The sequence below is a fragment of the Natator depressus genome, chromosome 2, assembly GCF_965152275.1.
Source record: "Natator depressus isolate rNatDep1 chromosome 2, rNatDep2.hap1, whole genome shotgun sequence".
In the NCBI taxonomy this organism is placed as follows: Eukaryota; Metazoa; Chordata; order Testudines; family Cheloniidae; genus Natator; species Natator depressus.
In genome coordinates, this window is record NC_134235.1 from 219,032,631 (window position 1) to 219,060,202 (window position 27,572).

Genomic DNA, 27,572 nt, shown 5'->3' on the forward strand with positions numbered 1-27,572 from the left:
GTGGGACAACAGAGACTGCGGGGATTGTTCTCTTCCCGGTGTCCCATGCTGGCTAGTCATGAGGTTAGCTGAGTGAACAGCAGGTTTGAGCCAGTTGCAAAAGTGGCCAAACTGAGGGCTGCCGTGAACCTCTGAGGCAAGCAAATCCGCCGGAAAGCGCAGGACCCACCAAGGCAGAGGAGGAACTTTGTCACACTATCCATTGACTAAAAAGCAAGTGCTCTAATTTTCTGCTTTTAGTCGTTTGAAAAAAGAGTTGTCTGAGATGTATTTTAACGTTACATAAAGAGGTTTTGACATAGAAAATATTGCTATGCAAAACCTATTTATTTTCGTGAAGTATTGAAAACTTGCATCTAATTTTCTGTCTATTGTTACCCTTAAAGTCTTTCTTGGAATTACTGCTCTCCTGGTTTCTCACTCCCATTGAATATTTATGTTTACATTTTTCCAAGCTGACCTTATTTTGATATTTTCAGCTCACCTTATTTCCCTTTGTATTATTTCTCTATCTTCATTAGTGTTCACAATGCCTCAAAATTTAGTATCTTCTGTGAATTAAATACGCTATTCACTTTCTCTTCTAGGTCATTAAAGAAGAGTGGCAATGCAAAGATCTGTATAGTTTTCCTCTAAGTCTTTCCTCCTATTTTATTCTTCGTTTACTGCTCGTCATTTCTCTTTGTTTATTGTCCTTCAACCCATGTAATGAGTGTTCACTGCCAAGCCAAAATGTATCTTGTAAGGAAGACTTAATGAAATTGCATATCAAATACTCTGCTTTTATCTTAATACATTAGAGCGTCTTTCTATCTGCCAATGTTGCAATTTGGTTTAGAAGTTCCACTAGATCCCATACCTGTGATTTCAGAGGCTTTGTATGTTTGCATTTACAAAATAGACATGTATATACAACTTGAGTTACGCTTTCCACCATAAACAATATAAACTTCTTTATACCTTTGCACACTGCATGTGGTTGCAGCCCTCATTCTTCTGAATTGGAGATTTGCAGTTGGCGCACGGTTTGGAGTTAGTTAGTAACCATAGGCAGTTGGCAGCATCTTCATAAGCCTCACTAACTCCCACAACTTTGGGAGAAAAAAGTGGAAAAAAAATAGAAAAGTTAAGATTATCTGCATATCAACTTTTGTAAAAAGTAGGTTAAGAAGTCTGCATGTTTCCCTAATTCTTGACAATGCACATTAATTTCCTCATAAACCTACAGCATGCGTTACAAAAGTAATGTAAGGCAAAAATTAAGATGCTTTAACAAATACGACATAAGTCAAAGGTCACATCCACACCTCAATCAGCTCAGGAATGCATCTGTATATTTTATTATGCTTTACATTATAATTTATTAAATATATTATAAGATGTTAACACAGTCCGAGACCCATGCTAGGAATTTAAAAAAATCATTGTTGATACTTAAGTTTTATACTCGTTTCTACGGATCACTCCAAATAAGTGTGTGTCCTATGTTATTTTACATTAATTAATAAATAATGGTAATATTATTTGTATCACCTACAAGCCCTGGTCATGGATCAGGACCCCTCTGTACTAGGCATTGTACAAACACAGAACAAAAGACAGTCCCTGCCCCAAAAGTTTACAATCTAAATAGACTTATTCACCCTTCCCCCATTTTTTTTATACATAAGTATCAGCTGCTTCTATTTCTCTAAGATTTATGGAAATGACTTCTGGACATAGCATTAAGAGCCAAATCATGTACAATAGGTAATACTTTAGAAAATAAATACTCAGCCCTTTGGGACTCTTTTCGGGATTACAAGATTTCCTACCAAGCTCTAGAATACAATTTTGGGGGGTGGGCGGAGGAAGTTTTTAATATGTTTTGGCCTCATCCACTCTGCCTGACAAAACTGTGTGAAAGCAGTTTTAGCCTAGAGCAGTTTTAAAGCATACTTAAAACAATTACAGGAAATAAAATACAAATGTAAATTGGGCTAATGGGAGATGATATTTATTAAATTGGACTTTCCATTGTAAAGTAAAAAATCAGGAAATATCTCAAAATAGTATGAAGAGGGAATCTGAAATTTTCAAAGATATCAAGCAAACTTCTATTTTAAAATGCTTAGTTAATTTAACAATGGTTTTATAATAATTAATATTTATATTATATGTTCTAAATGCTGTAGACACACAACGGGCCTAATTCTGATCTCATTTAACATTGGTGTAAAATAGGAGCGGCAACAGAGTTACAGCAATAAGCCAGCATGAAATCAGAATAAAACTGTAAGCAATCAATCTAATTACACTGATAAAATAACCAATATTTTTAACATTATAAAGATAAAGATTACTGACCTGTATCCAGAGTTCTTCAAGTGGCCTCTGCACATTTGCATTCTTAGAATGTACTCATGGCGTAGCCAGAAATGGAATCTTCTAGCAGCACTGCACATTGGAATGATTCTTCTTTGGAGTTCTAATTCCAACTCAGCATTGGAGGAGGTGCCTGATGCACAACCCATTTCTAGCTTCGCTCGCCGAATGTACAGAGCCACAAGGGGAAGAGAAAGGGGAAGAAGGTGCAAGAGCGCTCCAACAGGCACTGCTACTAGAAGCTTCCTCCGGTTCTGAAGGTACCATGGGCACATGCCAGAGTAGGAATGTGCAGAAGGCCACTTGAAGAGCTTACCATTACAACAATTATGGAAGTCTTGGATTTCCAATTCATTCCAGTTGTAAGATGCATTTCCCATATCCAAACCGAAAGAATCAAAACTGTGAGGGGGGCAGCTGTGTGTGTGTGTGTGTGTGCACGTGCGCCTATATTTTATATATATATTTTTTAAATCACAAGATTTAAAAAAAAATCTTGTGATTTAAAAGAAAAACAAAAACAGCTCTGCTATTGAAACTACTCAGAATATTTGGTATAGAAATAGACTTAACTGAGAAGAAGTGATTTTGAATCTTCTGGCTAAAATAGATTTGTCAAGGTTCCCTCCCCATTCTGAACTCTAGGGTACAAATGTGGGGACCCACACGAAAGACCCCCCTAAGCTTATTTCTACCAGCTTAGGGTAAAACTTCCCCAAGGCACAAACTTTTTGCCCTTGGGGGGGTACGCTGCCACCACCAAGTGATTTAACAAAGAATTAGGGAAAGGACCATTTGGAGTTCCTATTCCTGCAAAATATTCCCCCAAGCCTTACACCCCCTTTCCTGGGCAGGCTTGAGAATAATATCCTAACCAATTGGTTACAAAGTGATCACGGACCCAAACCCCTGGGTCTTAGGATCATAGAGAAATCAGTCAGGCTCTTAAAAGAAACAGAACTTTATTAGAAAGAAAAAAGGTAAAAGAAGCACCTCTGTGAAATTAGAATGGAAGATAATCTCACAGGCAGTCAGATTCAAAACATAGAGAATCCCTCTAGGCAAAACCTTAAGTTACAAAAAGACACAAAAACAGGAATACACATTCCCTCCAGCACAGCAAATTTCACAAGTCAAAAACAAAAGCAAAATCTAATGCATTTTCTAGCTAGATTACTTACTAACTCTATAGGAGTTGAATTGCTTGCTTTCTTGATCTGTCTCCGGGCAGAGGCATCAGACAGACAGACAAAACCTTTTTCCCCCCACCCACATTTGAAAGTATCTTGTCTCCTTATTGGTCATTTTGGTCAGGTACCAGACAGGTTAGCTGAGCTTCTTAACCCTTTACAGGTAAGAGGATTTTATAGTACTGTATCAGAGCTTTTTAACCCCTTCCCTTTAAATTCTGACAAGATCTATCAATCTATCTAGAAATAGATATATGAAAGTCTATTTTTTCCTACTGCGCTTTTACTCAAAATTGGCTGAAACTCCAATTTACCAAAATAATTCACCTTCTGCCACAGATCAACTAAGGAAGACGCGCTAGCAAGGAAGCCACTGGATCAGGGGAAAGGTCACTGCATTTATGCCGAACTGTTTTTTTATGTGGGAGTTTGCTCAAGACATTCAGTGCAAACAATAAATAGTTCCCAGAAGAAAAGGCCTGAAGAGACTCTGGGCGTGGCATTTAATCCTTCCTGGCCTGGGGAAACAGGTTAGTTATTTACATGGACATGCTGCTCCTCTTGTAAAACCAGTTTCTGACTTTATGGTAAATGTAATGAATTAGGATTTTTTAAAAACATATGTTTTAGGTAACTTTTCCCCCTATAATGTTACCCAAAACAAACCTCTAATCTGTAGGGTTTGATTTAAGACATGAGCAAGGAAATTCAGAGTTAAAGAAACGGGAAAAAAAAAGAATTATACAGTTTTCAGCACCATTTTTTCAATTAGATGATTTCTACAGGACAAATGATCAAACCTGTTCCTCCCCTCTCTTTCACATCATTTCTTAACTACCATACAGTTCTTATTTAATGCTGTTAAAAACCCCACAAAAACCACTCTTACGTTCTTCTGGTTTCATTTCTGATATCTTCTGCAGCCAGTTCTTCCATGTTTGGCAGTCACAAGGTTCATGCGCTTCACCAAGACATTCCCTGAAAAATTAAGTCATAAATACAGTAGATAATTGTTTAGATTGGTTCAAATTGAAAAATAATGAAGGCACATTAAAACTAAGACAGGAAGATAAAGAAACCTACTCAATTACTCTCACTTTAAAACATTATTACATTTGCTCACAACCCAAGGTAGAGCTTCATGAAAATTAATGAGAGAATTAAGTGAGGCAGGAAAGAAAAATGCTTTTTAATTATGATGGAGAATATCTCAAAAGCAGCTGCTATGCACTATGTTTTATGGGCTGACCAGTAATTAATCTAGGCCCATGTAAAATGGTCATGTAGCTTTTGTACAAGGGGTGAAGTTGACCTCAGTGCAGATGGACTATGAAAGGCCTTTATTATTCATATTAAAGTAATATTCCAAAGGCCCCAATCACGATTGAAGCCTCACTGTGTTAGATACTGTACAAACATATAGTAAGACAAAGTCCCTGCTCCAAAAACCTTTCTGGCTAAGTATAAACTCCTAGTTTAAGTGGAGTTTATGTGGTGCATAGGGCCTTGAGTAGGCCCGCTACAGTTGGGATGAATGTCATCCAGAATTACTTGTCCTTGTCCACTGGTGATCATTAATCCTTAATAACAAGGTCAGTGCTTAAGTAAATCCCCATTGCTTTCACACTCCTCTAATGCTGAGTGAATTTGGATTTCTACTCTTCCCAGAGTCCCTAAATGGAAAGGAGATGATATTGGTTGAAATCATATGGACACATAAGGAGTTAACAGTGGATCCCTCAAGTTTTTCCAGATTTACTACTGCTAGTTTTCAGGATGGCAGTCAGTATACAGCAGCAGATACATGGCTTCCAGATGGTGCTTGGGTGTAGATGTGTCAACACGGATTCCAGAATTGTCACGACTTGCTCTTTTACTGGAAATACAGCAAAACAGCTTGAGACATCTTCCACGTGAAATACACAAATAGTTTACAAATGGGGTATATTTCCACATGGACACCTGCTGTATCAAAGAAAATGCAAATTGTTTTTTGAGGATCAAATGGTAAACTACTTTCTGCAATACAATGTCATAAGCTGAATGAATACTCATTATCTCCTTTGTCCTCACCACAACAGGGAACATGTGAGCAAAAAAAGCTTAAAGAAAACTACAGAAAAGAAAAGAAAAAAGAAAAGAGAACCTTCTGAGCCACCCTCTTCTACCTGTACAATTGAAATAAGGTGAGGGTCAATCTGAGCCATAGGATGAAATCCTGGCCCCATTGACTTCACTGGGGCTAGACTTCACCCACAATAACTGTTCTTGGATAATTTTAATTGTATACAGAGAAAACAAAATTAGCAGAAAGGGAACTAACAAGAGAATGGCCCCCTTACCTAAAGGCTGATTAATTCACCCTACACAACAAACAAAATAACAAAGACATGCGCATTGGCTTCTCTGTGGATTGTGAACTTTTGAATAGACTCACTTCAAATCCTAAATTTTGGAATACCCGCAGAGACCTTGAACAACTCTAAAAAGAGAATGAACCAGGAATTACAGAAATACAGATAAGATTGTCAACACTGCTTGAATCTTGGTGTACATTTTGAAACGCAAACAGCCTAAAAAGGAAGAAAGGGGAAAACCCAAATTACTACAGCTGCATTTCCTTGAGAGACAATGTTAGGTACTCTTCTAGAGACTGGATTCAGGGTGTAAGCATAGAAACCCTGAACCTTCTTTGTTGCAAGGAACGCCTTTGCTGACCACCCATAAACCTGTTCAAGTTAAGAGACCGAAAACAGAGTTATATTTTCTAAAAATGGATAACTACTTGAGGTGCAGTATTGGTCAGCTTTGTCCCAATTTCGATGACACTACTAAGTAGATTAGGATATAAGCTGTATTACTTATATCCATTCCATTCTAGGTGTGCACGCTTCCATGTGCGTGGTCATTGGAGATTTTTGCCTCAGCAGTATTCGTAGGGTCAGCAGTGGCTCCCCCTTGAGTGCTGCGCTCATGTGCCGGTTTATCAGGCACTGCCAACCCTACGCTATCTCAGTTCTTTCTTGCCAGCAACTCCGACAGAGGGGCAGGAGGGTGGGTAATGGAATGGACATGAGCAACACAATCTCTGACCACAAAAATTACGAAAGGTAGGTAACTGTTTTTGCTTCTTCGCGTGCTTGCTCATGTCAATTCCATTCTAGGTGACTCACAAGCAGTGCAAATGGAGGTGGGCTCAGAGTTTGCGGTCTTGCAGCACTGCCCTGCTGAAGCTAGCATTGTTCCGGGCCTGCTGGTCAGTGCATAATGGGCCATAAATGTTTGGGCAGATGACCAGGTAGCAGCTCTACAAATCTCTTGGATCAGCACCTCAGCCAAGAAGGCCGTTGACGACGCTTGCACTCTAGTTGAGTGCACTTTGACTATGGCAAGTGGAGGCACATTTGCCAGCTTGTAGCAGTATCGAATGCAGACTGTGATCCAGAATGAAATTCTCTGAGCAGACACTGGGCGACCTTTTCATCCCATCTGCCACTGCAACGAACAGTTGCGATTACTTATGGAAAGGCCGTGTCCTGTTGATATAGAAGGCCAGCGCCCTCCGGACCTTTAGGGTGAGTAACCTGTGCTCCTCTTTGGAATTGTGGAGCTTTGGAAAGAAGACCATTAAGAAAATGTCCTGGCCAGTATGAAACTGGGAGACTACGTTGGGCAGGAACGCCAGGTACGGCCGCAACTGGACCTTATCCTTGTAGAATACTGTATAGGGTGCTTCTGACGTAAGTGCCCTGATCTCATACACACTGCTGGCAGACGTATCCGCCACCAGGAATGCCACCTTCCAGGAGAGAATGAGAAGAGAGCAGGAATCCAGAGATTCAAAGGGAGGCCCCATGAGCCGCAAGAGCATGAGATTCAAATCTTCAGATCTTTCAGGAACCAGGCTGTCATGTTGTAAGCGAAGAACGACCTGCCTTGGAAGGGAGGGTGGAAAGCCGAAATAGGAGCCAGGTGGACACTGACTGATGACAGCAACAAGCGCTGGAGCTTAAGGTGCAGGAGATAGTCCAGAATCAGCTGGATTTAGTGCATTTAGACTCTCACCCTGTCCCGTTTGATCTTCACAAGGACTCTGTGGATCAACGGCACTGGTGGGAAGGCGTACATCAGGGCTCCCGATCACGGAAGCAGGAAGGCATCCAACAGGGAACCCCGGTCTATCCCCTGGAGCGAACAGAACACGTAGCATTTCCTTTCGGGAGGCAACCAAGTCCACCTGGGGAGTCCCCCACTTCTGGAAGATTATACTGGCTGCTTCCGGATGGAGCGACCACTTGTGGCGAGATGAGAAGGTCCTGCTGAGGGGACCCGCTAGTACATTCTTGGTGTTGGGCAGGTGTGTGGCTACCAGATGAATGGTGTGCTGCACACACAAGTGCCAAAGGTTCAGAGCTTCTTAGCAGAGGGCTGACGACATCGCTCTACCTTGTCTGTTGATGTAATACATTGCAGCTGTATTGTCCGTAAGGACCTGCACCACCTTGCCCTTCAGGTGGGGCAAGAAGGCCTGGCAGGCCAGACAAGCCGCTCAGAGCTCCCTGACGTTGATGTGGAGGGCCAGATCGTCCTGCAACTAGAGGCCCTGGGTGCTCAGCTTGACCAGGTGGGCTCCAGGGTTAGTGGAGACCAGGGTTAGTGATGCAGACGGGGTTGCGAAGGGGACTCCCTGAAACACTGACCTGGCATCCAACCTGGATGACAGGATGTGATCCAACACTCTAATCATCCTAATCACCCAGTCTAGCTCGTGTCTTTTGCGGGTGTAAACCGACGCCAGCCACGCTTGCAGCGACTGGAGATGGAGCCGTGCATGACTGACCACACATGTACAGGTGGCCACGTGCCACGGCAACTGCAGGGAGGTGAGAGCCATGGTGAGTGGGCAGTTCCTCACATGGGAGATCAAGTCCTACATGGCCTGAAAATGCCCCTCCGGGAGGAAGGTACTGGCTCGTATGGAGTCGAAAACCGCCCCATGAACTCTATGTATTGGACTGACCTTAAAGTGGATTTTTTCTCTTTTATCAACAGGCTTAGGTCATGGCAGGTGGTATGCATGAGATCGAGGCTTCTCTGTACTTGGTTCCGAGACCTGCCCTTAATGAGCCAGACATCGAAATATGGGAAGACCTGGACCCCTTGACCTCTGAGGTAAGTGGCCACTGGAACCTTGGAGCCGAAGAGAGGCCAAAGAGGGGTGCCATAAATTGGAAATGGTATTTGCCTACTATAAAACAGAGGAAACGTCTGTGACTTAGAATATGGAGATGTAAAACTAGGCGTCTTTCAAGTTGAGAGTGGCGTACCAGTCTCCCGGATCCAGGGAGGGGATGATGGAGGCCAGGGAGATCATGCAAAACTTCAACTTTTTGAGAGACCTGTTGAGGTGTCGCAGGTCCAGAATGGGTCTGAGGCCCCCTTTTGCTTTCGGGATTAGGAAGTAATGGAAATAGAACCCCTTTCCCCTGGAGGAATGTCCCATGTCCCGAGGAACCTCTTCCACTGCCCCCAGGTGCAGGAGGTTCTTGACCTTCTGAACGAGGAGGTGCTAGTGAGAAGGGTTCCTGAAGAGGGACAGGAGTGAGAGGCAGCCGAAAATTGCAAGGTGTAATCATGAGACACTATGTCCCGCACACAACGGTCTGAGGTGACTTGGGACCAGGCCAAACGGAAGAGATGAAGACGGCTGAGGAAAGAGTGGGGTGGATCTTGGCAGGTGGCTGGGGCGTTGCTCTCGACCACACCCTCAAAACAAGTACTTCTGGCCCCCAGGGTGTTTTGCAGACTGGGCTACGCAGGACAGCGGGAGGAAGAAGGGTGACGACGGCTGAAACTAGCGTCTCTGCCCCTTTTTCTTGCAGGTCCCTGGTGAGACTGCCATGGCCTAGGCAGCGGCCGGAACTACTTCCTCGCAGGCTGCAGAATATGCATTCCCAGCAAGCGAAGGGTGACCCTGGTGTCCTTCAGCCCATGTAACCTCGCATCTGTTTGGTCTCAAGAGAGACCATTCACATCAAAGGGGAGGTCCTGGATGGAAGTCTGCCATTTCCTGGGAGAGACCTGCAGTCTGAAGCCAGGAGCTGCGCCTCATCACCACCGCTGCCGCCACCACCCTGGCTGACGAGTCCTCCCTGTCCCATGCCATCTGGAGGGAGCACCTAGCAGCCACAGTGCCCTCTTCCACCAGCGTGCCAAATTCCTGGGCAAAACCCTGTGGAAGGGATTCCTTGAACTGATGGAGGGAGTCCCATAAGTTAAACTTGTAATGGCCCAAAAGGGCCTGATGGTTCACCACCTGGAACTGAAAAACTGGCCACTGAATAAATCTTTCTACCAAACAGAGTCAACGGTTTGGCCTCTTTATTCTTGGGGGTGAAATTGGTATGACCGTTTGTCTCTTTCATTGGCCGCAGAGACCACCATTAAGCTAGGGGGAGGATATATAGGTACTCAAACCCCTTGGCGGGACAATGTACTTCTTTTCGGCCCTCTTTGAGGTGGGAGGAATGGAGGAACGGGTTTGCCAGAGACCCTTGGCAATCTTAAAGACACCTTCATGCACTGGCAGTGTGACACAGGTTGGGGTGGAGGCTGACAAAAGGTTAAACAAGGTGTGCATCTGCTCAGCCATTTCCTCCACCTCCAGGCCCAAGTTCCGCCAGGGGAGGTTCTGGGGCATCTTCTCCCACACGGGAGGGAGGCTTAGGGGTGGGCACCATTCCCTCTGCTTCAACCGCCAGGCATCTCTCGTGCACCGATCCCAGTGCTGCCAGCTGCTATTCTGAGCTGGCGGCCGATCTGTGGTGAGAAGAGGGCATCGCCACAACTGGCATTCCTTATGTGCCGCAAAAAGGCCACTGCACTGGCCGTGCTGCAAAGTCTGCGCTGTTGCCGTGGCCTCGGGTTCCCACTCGCGCCAGTGCAGACTAGGCAAGGGGCTGAACTGGTCTTCCGTGTCAGAGGAATCCCCTTCTGGTGACCACAGTGGGGCCGTCGACGCCTGGGTCTGCTTGCTGACCATTGCCGTCAGGGACCGGTGCCCAGAATGAGGTGATTGGTGCTGGTACCGAGGGCACCGGTGCCATGGGGACCGGAGACACGACTGGGACCTGCACCTAGAGGATGATCTGCTGGAGGGCGAGCAGCGTCGATAACATGGAGACTGGCGTCTTGCTCTAGGTGATCCGCATCGAGACGGTAGCAACTGCGAACGCAGCGCTGGTAACCGAGGGCGAGCCCCAGAGCGTCTGGGCTGCAACTCTGGCGACCTGCGGCGCAGAGGTGGAGAGCACTGCTTCATCTTGGGGGATCAGCGGCGTTCCATTGCCCTCCGAGGGGTCTTAGCGGCTGGCTTGTCCTTGTGGGGAGGCTTTGCTGGTCCTGGGGCGCATGTTACATCGGTGGCGTGGGTGGAGGCCTGTGTTCTCTCAGCGCTGGGGGAGCCTATAAAGGCGTCGGTGCCATCAGGGCTTTTGGTCCCATGCTGCTCTCGGGAGTTGGTACCGGGTGGACCTTTCACAGGGCTAAGGGCCCCGTCCGGGGAGGTGCGAGCATGCAGCTCTGGAGTGGCCGGGCAGCACTAAGTGGGTCCTTTGCCTGATAGCCCATGGCCCTTTTTGCTTGGTGCTGGGGTTTTAGTCTTCTTTTTGGGCACTGGTGCCGGGGAACAATGACGGGCAGAGCCTGGCGCCGGGGGGCACTGCACACCAAGGCCAACGTATTCGGCGAGTCCTGGTGGGGCTGCACGGGGGCCGGACACTGGGTGGACTCCATGAGGAGAGCCTGTAGCTGAATATCCCACTTCCTCTGTGTGCAGGGCTGGAAATTCTTACAAATTCGGTGCTGGTCTCTAAAGTGAGACTCCCCTAAGCACTTGAGGCAGCTGCTATGGGGGTCACTTACAGGCATAGGCCTGTTGCAGTCCACGCAGGGCTTAAACCCAGGAGACCCAAAGTCCCTGCTGGAACCCTAACTGATAATTATTAACTACACTTAACAACTACTTAACACTAACTACTATGAGCAGAACTATTTACAAGGCCCTAAGGCTCAAACACAGTAGACAAAAACCACTAGCCATTGCAACGCAAGTGAAGGCGCTCAGACTAACCACCATGGGCGGTAAGAAGGAACAGAGAGGGCGTAAGGTCAGCAGTGCCTTATATACCGGCACAGGAGCACGGCACCACTGTTGACCCCATGGATGCTGCTAAGGCAAAAATCTTCTAAGGGGCGCAGGCACACCTAGAATGGCATCCCTATGAGCAAGCACTTGAAGAAGAACTAAGTATTAATGGTAACGTAACAACAATTTTTTAAAAAGGCTCCACTGGTGATCCTGGAAATTACAGTGCCTAACATCAGTACCAGGCAAATTGGTTGAAACTATACTACAGTAAAGGACAGAATTATCAGACACATAGACGAACACAATTTGTTGAGGAAGCATCAACATGGCTTTTGTAAATGGAACTCATGCCTCACCAATCTTCTAGAATTCTTTGAGGGGGTCAATAAGCATGTGGACAAGGGTGATCCAGTGGATACAGTGCATTTAGACTTTCAGAAAGCTTTTGGCAACGTGTTTCACCAAAGGCTCTTAAGTAAACTAAACAGTCATGGGATAAGAGGTAAGGTCCTCTCACGGATCAGCAACTGGTTAAAAGACAGGAAACAAAGGGTAGGAATAAATGGTCAGTTTTCACAGTGGAGAGATGTAAATAGTGGGGTCCCCCAGGGATCTGTACTGGGACCATTGCTGTTCAACATATTCATAAATGCTCTGGAAAAAGGGGTAAACAGTGAGGTGGTAAAGTTTCCACAATAAAAAATTACTCAAAATCGTTAAATCCAGAGCAGACTGTGAAGAGTTACAAAGGGATCTCACGAAACTGGGTGACTGGGCAACAAAATGACAGATGAAAGTCAATGTTAATAAGTGCAAAGTAATGTACATTAGAAAATATAATCCCAACTATAGATATAAAATGATGGAATCCAAATTAGCTGTTACCACTCAAGGAAGAGATATTGGGAGTCTGTAGCGGGGTGGTCACCCAGCTCCAGTCAGAAAGGGGTTAAAACCAGCTCTGGGAAAGGGCTGCCCTGAGGAGCCAATCAGGGGAGGGCAGGTAGCAGCCAGTCTCACTCCAGCCTTGGGGTGGGAAGGACCAGGCTGCCTGGGATCACAGGGTACCTTCATCGGAGCAGTGCTGGGGAAGGGGCAGGCTGAGCTGGAGAGCTCAGGCCTGGTTCAGGGAGGAGGAATTTTTGAGTTCCAAAGTTCAAAAAAAGGTTTTGGTAAGTGGAATCCTTCTTACTTTTGGTGTCATGCCTAGTGCAGAAAAGCAGGAATGGATAATTTGGCCCACACTCTACACACATTAATATTCAGCCTATGTATGTATGAAAATATATTCATGTCAAACTATACATCAATAATTTGCTGTAACAACACCTACAGAGTTTCCAGTAGGCTTCTGCAGCATGGCAGTCGGCTGGAGATGTCTCTTGACCTTTAGATTGGCAGCAGCTGTGATAGTTTTACATAGTTATATACAAATTTCTAATACAAACCAGCAGAAGAGATGCCCTTTTCCACAATCCACAGCAGGGGCTCTTAGCAATGGGAAGTTAAGTGTGTCTGAACCTGTTGTATTTGACCCTTGTCTTGTTAGCCTGACTGCTCTTTCACAGGCTCGTATAGGACACCATTTAATAGCAGGATTATTTTCAACAAAGGCCTGAAAAGAAGAAAAAAGGAGAAGAAAATTACTTAACATTTGGAAATAGATCCTCATCACTGATATGAACTGTAACCTTTGATCACAATCTGCCTCTGAAGGAGCAAAGCCAAAGAGCATAAGATAGTCTTGTAATTAAACCGGTATGGTATTTTAAAAATAGTTATAAAAAGAGAATTATTTAATCACTAGCTCAAAAATTGTATTTCTTCCCTATAGCAACACTTAAGATTCACACCAAGACCTGAACATCTACACCTCATGCAAAATGCTTAATGTGTACAAGTCTCTTCTTTTGTGAAAAGATTTGGGTTTGGCCACACATGAAAGTTAACTCAGAAAAAGACAGCGTGTAAATTTAAAATGGATTACCTGTTCCCGATTATCTCAACATATGGACACACTTATTCTGGAATAAGAGTACCTTATTCCAAATTTAAGAGTGTTCACCCATCGAGTTAATCTGGAATTGCTATTCTGGAATAATTTGCCATGTAGACAAGTCTTACTGCAAATAATCCATTATTATTACAAATGTATTTAATACATAAACTTTAAAATTTTACAGTGCATAACTGTACTGCAGATTAAGAAATAAAACCTATGCTCTCTATCACCAATCTCAATATAATTAACTGCAATAAACTTTTAAGAACCAAAATAAAGTAACTCAGAAATTTGCCTCAATTTTTTCCTGTCAGTGTAGAATGTTTTCCCTTTTATTAATTATCTAAAATAAATTATGTGGAAGAAAAGGAACCCCTGGCTGCTCCCCTTCAAAACTGTGCTGACTTGCATGTCACTCTGAAGGTGAGGCAATGGAGGACACTGGATCAAATCTGGGTATCAGATCCCCACTTTGATGTATAAAATTTTATGACCTCATGCCAAAGTGACTTGTAACGGATCTAAGTCAGTCCTTGTACTAAACATGTCTCTCCCCTCTCCACCCAGGGAATAATTTAACAAGCTATTTCAAGGATCTACACTACAGGCCAATAACCTGCAAAGTTAATTAAAAGATTATTTCTTAAAGATGCATTCTGCAGCAATGGAGAAAATAAAATCAAGCATGAACCAAATCAAGATTTTCCAACTTCTTTTCCTATCTGGGTTATATAGGAATCTTCTGAAAGTATGGGCTCGAGCAAAACTCTAGTGATGTGAATAGCAGGTACTGTACTCAGGTACAGTAAACATTTCCCAGAAACTCTGAATGGAAAGAGTACCGTAACTCATTATCAAAATATTCTTACAGAAACTCATTTTTTATGATGTGCCAACAAAATATTCTTGGCAGTTTAAAATCTATGTGTTGCCTTTTCTGGACATTAATTTCATCAACCAATTTTACAAGTACTGAGAAAGATTATTAAATTGCCCAGCACAGAAGTGTAGTTTCTGTGCTTGAGGAAGAAATATAATTATTCCTTTTTTAAAATGTCCTCAACAGCATGCCAACTACTTCATTACCATATGTAAATTATATACAGTTCAGATCTACAGTATTAATTTATTAAACTCTACTTAGAAAAGGTGCAGTCATATTTCACACAGAAGTTGCATTGTAATTGGAATAAGAAAGTCAGACACACACTAGTCCAGGAGTGGCCAACCTGAGCCTTAGAAGGAGCCAGAATTTACCAATGTACATTGCTGAAGAGCCACAGTAATATGTCAGCAGCCCCCCAGCAGCTTCCCCCACCCACTCCCAGTGTCTCCCACCCACCAGCAGCCCTGCCAATCAGCGCCTTCCACTCCCTCCCGATCAGCTGTTTCCTGGCATGCAGGAGGCTCTGGGGAGGAGGGGGGGATGAGTGAGGGCACAGGCAGGCTCAGGGGAGGGGGCGGGAAGGGGTGGAGTGGGGGCAGGGCCTGTGGCAGAGCCAGGGATTGAGCAGTGATCACCCCCTGGCACATTGGAAAGCTGGCGCCTGTAGCTCCAGCCCCGGAGTCGGTGCCTATATAAGGAGCTGTATATTAACTTCTGAAGAGCCGCATGTGGCTCCGGAGCCACAGGTTGGCCACCCCTGTTCTAGTCACACAGGAACAGCTTGACAGTTTACCTTAATGTCAAACAGTAGGTATCTTTTGTCCATCTCCCTGGAAACCACGCTTTCTATGATCTCTACAGGAACAAGCTGGAAGCAATCATATGCTGGGCAAAAAATGTTGTGAGCCTCACCCTCCTGAATTTTCAGATTCAAAAACCTGCCAGAATTGTGTCAGTCAGAATTTGATAATAAAAAAATAAATAGTCAAGAAACTGATGAAAATTCATTGTCTTTATACTAACTTAATAAAATATACACTTTCATTTACATCTCTTTTTAAAACAAGAAATATGAATCATCCCTTGGATTACACTCAACAAGTACCTCAGATTTGAGGAGGCATTTGGTGAAAAAAAAATGAAGAGTCCACAAGTGAGCAACTGAAGAAAGTACTTGAATGTATGTATGTGTGGTTTATACCTGTCTCCCATTGGCAAGAGCCCTCTGTACAATATTTAATAAAAGTGAGAAAAATTTCTTCATTAAGTCCCCAAAAGTTGTATATAGCAGTACTTAATGTATGCACTAATTAGTCTGACAAGTAATTAGTTTTTACAATAAATAGTAATCCTTGTTCTTGTCAAAATACGGTTTGAAACACGTAAGCGCTTGATCTAAACAAATTAATAGTTAGCTAGACTAAATCAAGTTTGGAATGGCTACCTGTTCCCATCAGCTATTAACTAGTACTTGAAAGAAGACTCTTCTTGTGAGATCATAAAAAGATAGTCAAACTTAAAGATTATTTAAGCCTATTGTAACTTAGGCTATGTTTATACTACAGATCCTCTGACAGCATAGCTATGCCAGCAGAGCCTCCTAGTGTAGATGCAGCATATGCCAGCAGAACGATGTTCGCTACGTCAACAGAAGCACTCTTCTTATGGCATTACTGCATCTATGCTGGAGGTTTTGTTGGCACAGCTATGTAGGCTAGGTGTGTTTTTTTCACACCAACTAACATAGCTATGCCTGTATATGTTTTAAGTGTAGACCAGGCCTCACAAAACATATCAAGAGTATCTTTTTTCTACTATTATGTTTTCCTTTTTTTAAAGCTTTCTTCCTATTTTTTTCATGCACCATAACAATATTGTTCTGAAAAATACCAAAATTCATTGGCAAAAAACATCATTAACAGAGTTAAGGTTGCCTAGCACTTCCTTGTACTCTTCTACAACATGGAGGGTAGCTGAACGTAAACCTTTGAAAACCAAGGAATGGTGTGTTCTGGTAATGCATTCTGCAGCACAGCCCCCCCACAGTTCTAACAAACCAAACAAGATGTATCTCTAACAAAATCTGTCATTTTCTGAGTTATGATGATATGGAATTTTGCTGGACATGCTTTTTTGTGTATGTGCACTGACCACTGTGTTAGATGTAACTGTTTTAATCCGAGGTTAGATACACCAACTTCCAGATCTCCTTAGATGACAGTGCAATGTCTGGCACCTGCAGCTAAAGGGATCCAGGATTCCTATTTTCTGGATTGTGTTATGCAGGAGTTCTGACAATAGCCCCTTTTGGCTCTAAAACCTAAGAATGCATGAAGTTCAGGGCTGTTAGACTGCCACTGTCACCTCCCAGAAGCTAACATGCCAATGGTTATGTCAAGGAGATAGGGAACTATTTCCACTGAATGCATCCGATGAAGTGAGCTGTAGCTCACGAAAGCTTATGCTGAAATAAATTTGTTAGTCTCTAAGGTGCCACAAGTCCTCCTTTTTTTTTTGGAACTATAAGTGCAATTCATTCCATTCACAGATTGACAGAGCCAGAAGAGTACCCAGAAATTACCTACTACAGGACAGGCCCAAAAAAAAAAAAAAAAAAAAAAAAAAAAAAACAGAACGCCACTAGCCATCACCTTCAGCCCCCAACTAAAACCTCTCCAGCGCATCATCAAGGATCTACAACCTATCCTGAAGGACGACCCATCACTCTCACAGATCTTGGGAGACAGGCAAGTCCTTGCTTACAGACAGCCCCACAACCTGAAGCAAATACTCACCAGCAACCACACACCAGGCAACAGAACCACTAATCCAGGAACCTATCCTTGCAACAAAGCCCATTGCCAACTGTGTCCACCTATCTATTCAGGAGACACCCATCATAGGGCCTAATCACATCAGCCACACTATCAGAGGCTCGTTCACCTGCACATCTACCAATGTGATATATGCCATCATGTGCCAGCAATGCCCCTCTGCCATGTACATTGGCCAAACTGGACAGTCTCTATGTAAAAGAATAAATGGACACAAATCAGACGTCAAGAATTATAACATTCAAAATCCAGTTGGAGAACACTTCAATCTCTTTGGTCACTCGATTACAGACCTAAAAGTGGCAATTCTTCAACAAAAAAACTTCAAAAACAGACTCCAACGAGAGACTGCTGAATTGGAATTAATTTGCAAACTGGATACAATTAATTTAGGCTTGAATAAAGACTGGGAGTGGATAGGTCATTACAAAGAGTAAAACTATTTCCCCATGTTTATTCTCCCCCCCGCTGTTCCGCAGACGTTCTTGTCAACTGCTGGAAATGGCCCACCTTGATTATCACTACAAAAGGTTCCCTCCCACCCACCCCCCTCACTCTCCTGCTGGTAATAGCTCACCTTACCTGATCACTCTCGTTACAGTGTGTATGGTAACACCCATTGTTTCATGTTCTCTATGTATATAAATCTCCCCACTGAATTTTCCACTGAATGCATCCGATGAAGTGAGCTGTAGCTCACAAAAGCTTATGCTCAAATAAATTTGTTAGTCTCTAAGGTGCCACAAGTCCTCCTTTTGTTTTCACTCCATTCTAACACTCTCTTGCAGATTACTCCTGGGGGAATTCTGCTCCAAAAAAAATAAAAATTCTGCAAAATTCTGCATATTTTATATGTCAAAATAATACTATATAATCACACCAGTTTCAATTACTTTGGTAATTTCCAAATACTGCTTAGCAACTATGTCTGTAACAATACATACACACACAAAAAATTCCCCCTGGAGTAGAGAGTTAAGGAAACCCCTATGACAACCCAGTTCCTGTTTCTCTGCCCCCCGAGAGCCCAGCTAAGGGGCCAGACACCCACAAGCCCTCTCCTCAGAGCCCAGCCCCGGGGTGCCCCCTGCCCAGACACCCACACCTCCTCCTCCCCCAGAGCCCAGATGCAGGCCCCCCAAGCACAGACAGTCACTCCCCCTACCCTCCAGAGCCCAGGGATCCAGAGGGAGAAACTGGGTCCTGGACTTGTGTGATGTTCCCTGCATGCTGCCTCTTTCCTTCAGGTAATGCCAGGAACTGCAGCAGCTGGGAATCCTCCAACTAATTCGCCCTCCCTCTCCCTGTGGCAGTGTTTTTTATTTTCGAGTTGGCATGCTGGGGTTTGCTGGGTCCAGCAGCCCCTAGTGGTGGCCTGCAGCTCTGCAGCCCATTTCTGCAAGAAAAAAGCAAATTCTGCTCAAATTCTGCATTGCGCAGTGGTGGAGAATCCCCCCAGGAGTAGCAAATTCTCAGTGCCCATTAAAACTCTACACCGGCACTGGGATTTGCAAACTGCCATGAAGCTTTTATGCAGCTTGTTAACACACATCACAGTGCACCACAAGGCTCAGTCAGTGGCAACCAAAAGGTGATATCCCAGACGGAATCGTTTGGACAAAGATAAATGGGTGCCACAAAAAGGGCAGCTTGACCCTGTGTCCTTCCTGATGAGATCGCTGTTGAAATGGGCGAGATGCATATTTTAGGAAAAACAGGAAGCTTGTCTATATGTGCCCTCAGGGATGTGTCTGTCAGGGCCTAAAGGCATGCAAATTCTGAAAACAACATCTGGCTAATTGATGATCAGAAGGAAACCTCTTGCTTAACCTTTGAAATTGCTGGTCAACAAGTTTTCTTTGAGTGACGTGTTATTGTAATACTAATGAATAAATAGGGGAAGAAATTTTGGGGTAGTTGGACTCTTCAGGAACTCTCCCTCTAGACACATCTTGTGGTCTCCACCGGCAGACGAAAGATTGGCCATCAGAAGACTGACATTGTGCCACTTGAGAGCCACACCCTACTTCGGTAATTATTGAGAGTTGGGGGTGTTTTACTAACCTGTTGCAGGTGTGTGCAAGTGCTTGAGACTAAGTAAAGGTTAGCTTTAAATGAGAGCACTCTTGTGTTGTCCTGTTTGTGCCAGCCATCTATCAGTTGAACAACGTGCCTCCCTTGATTTATTTCCTGACACCACCTTCCACAGAGTAAAGATACCAAGAACTTTGGGTTGAAAGAATCCCAGGTAACACCAGTAGGGCTGGAGGGACCACGGAAGGAGGCAAAGTGCTGGTGAAAGGGCTGCTAGGAACACTTCTTCCAGCTGGGAGCAGCAACGGGGAGAGGAGGAGAGTCCCAAAATCCCTAGCATAGTGGAAAGGAGCTCTGCACACCTGTCTGCAGCACTGGAGGCTCACAGAAGTGTGAAGTGGCCCATTCATCTTAAAAGGATGTCTAAAATGAATGAGGAGACCTCCTGGAGATGAACAGAGCATTCAACAGTAGGTCTGAGATGTGTGAACTTCCTCATTCAACTTTTTGGGAGTTCTTTCCTGCCAATCTCAGCTACATGTGCCTCGGGCATGCACAGAACATGCCTGTTCCCAGCTCCCAGTATAGATCTTGTCTGCCACGCCTAGGAGTACTTTAAAGGAGCTCAATGACCCCCTCCCAGCTCAGAACTGATCCATCCTGGGTGAGACTCTTGTGCCAACCTCTCTGATACCATTTTCCATGTGACATCTAGTCTCTCCCATCAATTGACCTAAACATCATGCTGGGCTTCATATCCTGGACACAGTTTTGCCTGCCTAACTGTCCTAGAGTGGGATTTGGGTACATGGCATTGAGGGAGACCTGTGGGGTGCTGACTGTCTTCAAAATTGCACATACCACTCACACTTCCAAAAGGAGCCCCGCTGAGCCATGAACACCAAGCAAATGGCAAGTTGGTTACACTAAGTGTGCACAGCACACAAAAGTCTCCCTAGGAGAGCAAACAAACTGATGGTCCATGGTCAAGGTGCAGTGCTTGTTTCCTCAAGACACCACGTAACTATCATTGCTCAGTGATTGTCCCTCACAAAGGAGTTCCTGAGGAAGCTTGAACAGATGCAAACTCTCTATAACCAGAACTAACACTGGTTTTGTATAGAACTTTTGGATGGGCTGTATATGATGAAACCCCTTGCCCAAATGAAACCAGACTTGCACCACTAACACTATCCTGGCCTTGATGAGGTACAGAATTTTTCAAAACAGTCAAAATATGCATGCAATTTTGAAGCAATTTGAATTATCAGCTCTTAAACAGAAAGCTCTGCCCTTAGGGCCAAACTTCCATAAGGACCCCCTTTGCAGCTCCTAACCACAAACAGAACGCAGGCAGAGATTAATCTCAGAAGTCTGCTGAGGGTAGGACTTGAACTCAGTACTTGAACTCTCAGGCGTTGTTTGGGTTCAACAGCTACAGCATGTTGTGAGAGCTACCCAGTGACCTGATGTCAGCTATGCCTCACCACAGAGCATATGACCTGCATACATGTGCAAATTACTGTATGTACTGTATCACCCAAGTCAAAGGCAGTTTGTAGAACTAATGATAACCCTTACTATCTTTAAATATATTGCTTCCCCAAAGTGATAGTGGATGCCTGACATTAGCTGAGCTGTAACTGATCAGTGATATTAGTTTGGGGTCAATAAACAACATATTTTAGCCATGTGTATGCAAAGAAGAGAAAAAGAAATAAGAACTCAACAATTTTACTGACAAGGTCTTTGGGGGTGGGGGGTAGATGACACTGTATCCCAAAAACCCCTTGATCAAATAACTCCAGATTTGCAGCACTAGCCCTAACCAGACCTTGATACAGCACACCAATTTACAATACAATAGGAACATGAATTATTTTTTCTACATGCTCTAAAATCCACGTTTTAAATAGTAACTCGCATTTAAGGTTGTAATGAGCTTAATGCTCTTACAAAATACCACAATAATGGATGCGCTGGAATTAGGCTCTCTCTACACTAGACTACACTGCATTACTTTAAATTTAACAGTATAATTAAAGCAGTACAACCCTCCCTACTGTGGATGCAGTGATAGTGGTATAAGGTCATCTTTATACCACTATCGCTGCATCCACACTTGGGCTTTTACTAGTCTATTTCAGTAAAAGTCACACTCCTAACCAAAATAGTTATACTGGTAAAACTTTTAAGTGTACACCAGTTCTCAGACAGTTAGGCCCCAACTCAGCAAAGCACTAAATGACATGCTTAAATCCATCCCTATTTGGCAATGAACTTAAGCTTGTACCAGGGCCAAAGCCATCGCTATGTACCCATAAGTCAGTTAATGGCCATTAAGAACAATACCTATGAAAGTATTCCGTATGGTTCAGGACAGCTACATCTCAACATTTGACAATGGCTATGTATTGGTTGTGATTTCCCCCCTCTTTAAAATTGAAAGTCTAATCATTTTAAAAAAAATGCTAAATGCATATACTCACGCCTCCCAGCACGATCTGCAAAATTCATGTCCACAGGGCATATCCACTGGGTCTTCAAATACAGAAATATTACACATACAAATGTCACACTGTAGATAAAGAAAAAAAATACAGATGAAGGAAAGAAAAAAACACTCCTGTGTGCCATGTGCAGAACTCAGGAGAATTACATAATAAAAATATAAAACCAAACTACTGTAAGAAAACAGGCCATGTACAAAGTAGGGAAAAATCTTTTATGAATGTATCAAGGAGAAAGTGTTGCTTTATGTTCAAAAAAATTGAAAATGGAAAGGTGCATGTCTTCATCTCCACACACCTCTCCACAAACATTTAGTAAATATTTTAGGAACCTGTGCAACAAATTTTTGGATTGCCTTCTGGGATCTCCGCCACCTCCAGCCTTTAAGATGTTGAGCACTCTTAGCTCCCAATAAAGACGACAGTGGCCATATCCTGCACCAGTAAAGTCAATGAGAGTTTTGCCACTGACTTCAACAGCAGGAGCAGGACTTGGTAGACAAGGTCAGTCGTATGTCACAGGAGGTATTCTGCCCCGCAAAGAATCAGGCCCAAGGCAGCGTGGAGCAATTTAAACAACTGAATTAAAGTTATGATTTTAATCACCTGATTGAAAAAAAAAATCAGGTTGAGGTTTGTAAATTGATTTGAAAATTTGTACTTTGCGTCTTTAGTTCAAAACGTATATTGAGCTAAATTATAAAGGCTCCTTCCTTCCATGTTGTTAGTGGTAGGATATCTTATTTGAATTTTATAAAAACTGCTATCAGAAAAAAACAGAATATTGAAAGTTAAGACCTTGATCCTGCAAACACATAAGGAGATATGTAGGTGACTGAATGCACCCTCTCGACGTGTGTGGCCCTCCCTCGCTGTCAATCTCAGAGGGAGGCCAGGTCTCTTTGCTGTCAGGCCCCTGTAAGGACAGTCTAAGATAATGGGGAAGTAGCAGTCTCAGTGTTCGATCCCTCCAGCAGGGTAGAGCAATGAGTGGTTCAGGGGCTCAAGCCCTCAGGCAGGGCGGTGCACCAAACAGTCTAAAGCCCAACCATCAGGCAGGGTATAGTCAGGTATAGTCTCAGTACCCTGGCCTTCAGATGGGGCAGGGTACCAAACACAGTCTTGGGTTCCAGCCCTAAAGCAGGGGTAAGCACCCAGCAAACAGCTAGGGGGCTCCGACCAAGGGTTAGCGTCGAGCAAACAGTCTACGGGGCTCTGGCCAGGGTTGCCAACTTTCTAATTGAATACAACCAAACACCCATGCCCTGCCCCCTGCCCCGCCCCTTCCCTGAGTCCCCATCTCCACTCACTCCAGCCCCCCTCTATCCATCGCTTGCTCTCCCCCACCCTCACTCACTTTCACTGGGTTGGGAAAGGGGGTTAGGATGAGCGAGGAGGTGCTGGCTCCGGGCTGGGGTGCAGGAGAGGGTTCGGGGTGTGGGCTCTGGGAGGGAGTTTGGGTGTGGGAGGGGGCTCAGGACTGGGGCAGGGGTGCAGGTGCAGGGTCTGGGAGAAAGTTAGGGTACTGGAGGGGGTTCTGACTGGGGCAAGTGGTTCGGCGTGCAGGCTTTGGCCGGGCGGTGCTTACCTCAGGCGACTCCCGGTTGGCGGTGCAGCAGGGCTAAGGCAGGCTCTGTGCCTGCCCTGGCTCCGCGCTGCTCTCGGAAGCAGCCGCTGTGTCCGGCCCTAGGCTTATCAATTTTTGTGTTTGTCTCACAAAAGGATGTTAATGAGGCCCAGGATTTGTCTTTTTGTGCATAGATGACCATTTTAAGTGAGAAACATCTTAATAGAAAAAATCTCTATGTAAAATCTGAAATTCTAACAACAATCGTACTTGTTTCTTTAGTTTCCTAAAAGATCCACTTTAACAATTGAAGACTGTAAAACAGGCAGTAAACTAGCTATATATAATCTAAATGTGTGTGTGTATATATATATATATATACACACACACACACACACACACACACACACACAATTTAAATCCAGATCCTGCATTCCCATCATAAGCCCCAATACTAAGAAAAGTACATACATTTGTCACTTCTACAGCAGATATAACAAAGGATAAACTATAATGCCATATACCTTTTTTGTAGTATTTTAAAATTAAAGAAGTAAGGGTTGTCTGTATACTGAATGCAAAGTTTTACTTTGATATGTTGTCCATGGATAACCCAATTACAAAACTATGCATCTCCTAGAAAAATAGGTCACTGAGCACAAATTTAATAAAGTTACAACTGTGGATTACTAAAAAGAGAGTTCTGTCTTCCAAAAGAGCATTACTGATTTTAATGAAAGATGCTTTCATATTTTAAATTTGTGATAGCCTTGTAAACTGCTTAAAGCAGCCTGCACACAGCAAAATTATTTATAATCTTACAGTACAGTCGTAGGCTGACATTTAAAATACAAACAAAGAAAACTTTGTTTCCTAACAAAAAATATAAAAAGGGAAGATTCAAAGCATTTAAGTATGTTCAAGGAAATGGATACCATGGAATTGAACATCTAGATAAAAAGTCTCCAAAGAAATGCTGAGCTACACACACTTGGTATGATCCTATCTTGTTAAATCAGAATATAATGGTGGCAGTCAAGCTGAAAACAGTGTCCCTTGTTCCAGCCACATGCTCAATGTGTGTCATTATAAAGCCAATTGTTAAAATGAATCAGCACAAGGGGCTGGACCAGGCAACCTCTTGTGCTCCTTTCCAACTCTACATTTCTATGATTCTACACACACTTCAGTGTTTGCTTACATTTAAGAAAGAAAGAAAAAACTCTCATGTCCTTTCCAAGGTTATTTTGCAAAGGTAAATGACAAAATAGTTCTCTCGCACTAAGTTGGGGGGGTGGGGAAGGGAAGGGGGGGGAGAAACAGGAGGGGGAAGTCAGTTCAATTTCCCAATTAATTTCAGTCCTATTTGTAAGGCACTAAAAACATACTTTAAAAACCAACTGCACAATGATTATGGAAGATTTTCTCACAAGTTGCAAAGCATTATATACCAGAACAACTTTTTAATAATATTTAATACATTACTTTGTGCCTCTAACTATTCACAAAGTAATATGCAGGGAATCTTTCTTAAGAATAAATCATACCAGAATTGTCTCAATGTCTCCCGGTGACAGACTGATTTCATCAGGGGAGGTCACAGAAGAGCGAGTGGTGCGGGGAGTTCGTGGAGAAGGGAGTGTGTCCCAGGCATTATACCCACTTGGAGGTGGCGTTGGCATTTGAACACCTGAACGTTGGCAGCAGTTCTCTGGATTAGACATCCATGCTTCAAGTAATTTCTCCCTGTCCCAGTCTTCAATAAATATATAAATAAAATTATTTAACTATTATAGGATATGGATTTGTTTACATTTTATGATTGCATCATTAAAAAGATCTATATTTTACTAATAAAATTAGACGTGAACATAACTTTTGAAATACTGGAGACTGCAGCCCTCAATGGACATTAATTTTACAGTATATATTTTGGGATAACATACAATATACATTATTTACAGCTAACACCACTGCTAGTATCTCCCTTCTATTAATGTCAACCATAAACTAAATGGAAAACTTATTCTCATTTTCATATGATAAAAGTTGACCATTCAGCTTAGATCCATTCTATTTTTTCTTTTTAAGAACCACATTTTTATTGATTCAAGTGAAGAGTTAAAAGCAAAGGAAGAAGAAATCTTTCAAAACAAATGTTGACAACAGGTATTATGAAAATATATGAAACAAGTAATTATTACGAGTAATAATTTCTTCATGTTATATCTGATTCTGCATTCATTGCACACCCAAAACTCTCACTGAATTCACCAAGAATTTTTTGGGCATGAACAATGCAGAACAGCCATTAAGACCCTGTTCCTGCAAGCTCTCATGCACAATAGTCCCATCATCTTCAGTGAGACTACTCATGGGATCAGAGTTACTGATATGGAGAAGTATAAGAAGTTACTTATGGACACTTACAAAGTAAGTCATTACAGCTATCAAATGTTAGCATCTTGGGGTAGACTGACACACTGGGAGCAATTCTGGCCCTATTGAAGTCAATGGGAAAACTCTTGTTGACTTCAGGGTATGTCTACACTGGAATAAAAGACCCATGGCATGGCTGTGGCTGGCGTGGGTCAGCTGGCTCGGGCTGCGGGGCTAAAAATTGCTGTGTAGACGTTTGGGCTTGGGCTGGAGCCTGGACTCTAGGATCCTGCCCTCTCATGGGGTCCCAGAGGTTGGGTTCCAGCCAGAGCCTGAACAGTTATACAGGAATTTTACAATCCCGCAGCCAGAGCCCCGCAAGCCCAAGTCAACTGACCCAGGCCAGCTTTGGGAGTTTAACTGCAGTGTAAATGTACCCAATGGGACCAAGATTTCATCCATTGCTACTAATTTTCTGTAAGAAGCTGTAGGTAGATGCAATGGCTCAACAGCAATTCAGGAAGGAATTGCGAGTTAGTGTGCCAATTCCCCATCTACTTCTCTCCTTGCTCCAGGCAGGAAATAATCTGCTACTGGCCCATAACTGTATCAGATTACTATTTTCCCACTCTGTGCTGGCTCAGCTCTGCTTGCCAGTACATTTGTGTGTGGGGAGAGAGAGAAATGTGGAGCCTGCTTTTGTCTCCCATGCACAGACTGTCAAGACACGCCAGCCCACATAGGAAAGAAGTATGGAGATGCCTTATACTCTCTTCCTGCCCTGCACTGGGGCAGAGGACAAGTGACAATCTTGCTTTTATAATCGTAATTCCCCTAATCCTAACCTCTTCTAAAAAGGGGCAGAATATCAGCATATGAAAGTTTCTACCATCCACAAAACTGGAAGTTCTGTGTGCAGCAGTTGTCAGCATTTTCACTAACTTCTGATTGTATAAAACTGCATTTTCTAATGTTGTGAATTGGGGGAATTGTCCCCCAACAGTCTGAGTTTCCTATGTTATAGCTGTAAAAAGTTTGACATGTTGATATCTCTTTTGAGATTGTTGTTAAAATTATTTGGTTTTAAGGACTTACAATATGAAGGCTTTTGTCTAAGTATTACATTGAAACAATTTTACTTCCACATATGAAAGTTATTCAGTTTGACCAGAAATAGCTGAAGCTTTTGCCATCTATACAACAGCCAGTTTGAATATGTGGTATTTCTTAAATACAAAATTTAAAATTATTTGAATTGAAAAAGAATTAATTTATCCTTGCTAGGATTTTCTGTAATTCTACAATCAAATATTACTGTGACCCTTCCATGTTTTCATGTGTACAAATATTAAATTCACAGTTAAAGTTTTCTATGGTACGAATGAACTACAGTAAAACAAATGTATACAGAGAGATAAGGTAGGTGAAGTAATATCTTTTATTGGACCAATTTCAGTTGCTGAGGCCACGTCTACACGACCCATCGGACAGTGATCGATTGATTGCATCTAGTGTAGACGCGATAAATCGATCCCCGATCGCTCTGCTGTCGACTCCAGAACTCCACCAGGGCGAGAGGCGGAAACGGAGTAGACGGGGGAGCGGCAGCCGTTGATCCCGCGCCGCGAGGACGTGAAGTAAGTGATTCTATGTCGAT

The 27,572-nt window shown here is 43.3% G+C and overlaps 1 protein-coding gene across 3 annotated transcripts in view; it reads right to left on the reverse strand.

Annotated features, from left to right (window-relative positions):
* ANKIB1 (ankyrin repeat and IBR domain containing 1) overlaps positions 1 to 27,572 on the reverse strand; it is a 167,111-nt gene that overhangs the window by 23,798 nt on the left and 115,741 nt on the right. For all 3 annotated transcript variants that reach the window (XM_074945934.1, XM_074945935.1, XM_074945933.1), the window contains exons 6-11: positions 25,084 to 25,292; positions 21,949 to 22,037; positions 15,385 to 15,529; positions 13,152 to 13,318; positions 4,444 to 4,532; positions 961 to 1,091 (exon numbers count right to left, since the gene is read on the reverse strand). In XM_074945934.1, coding sequence (XP_074802035.1) covers positions 961 to 1,091; positions 4,444 to 4,532; positions 13,152 to 13,318; positions 15,385 to 15,529; positions 21,949 to 22,037; positions 25,084 to 25,292 — 830 coding nt within the window. The remainder of the gene's footprint in view (positions 1 to 960; positions 1,092 to 4,443; positions 4,533 to 13,151; positions 13,319 to 15,384; positions 15,530 to 21,948; positions 22,038 to 25,083; positions 25,293 to 27,572) is intronic.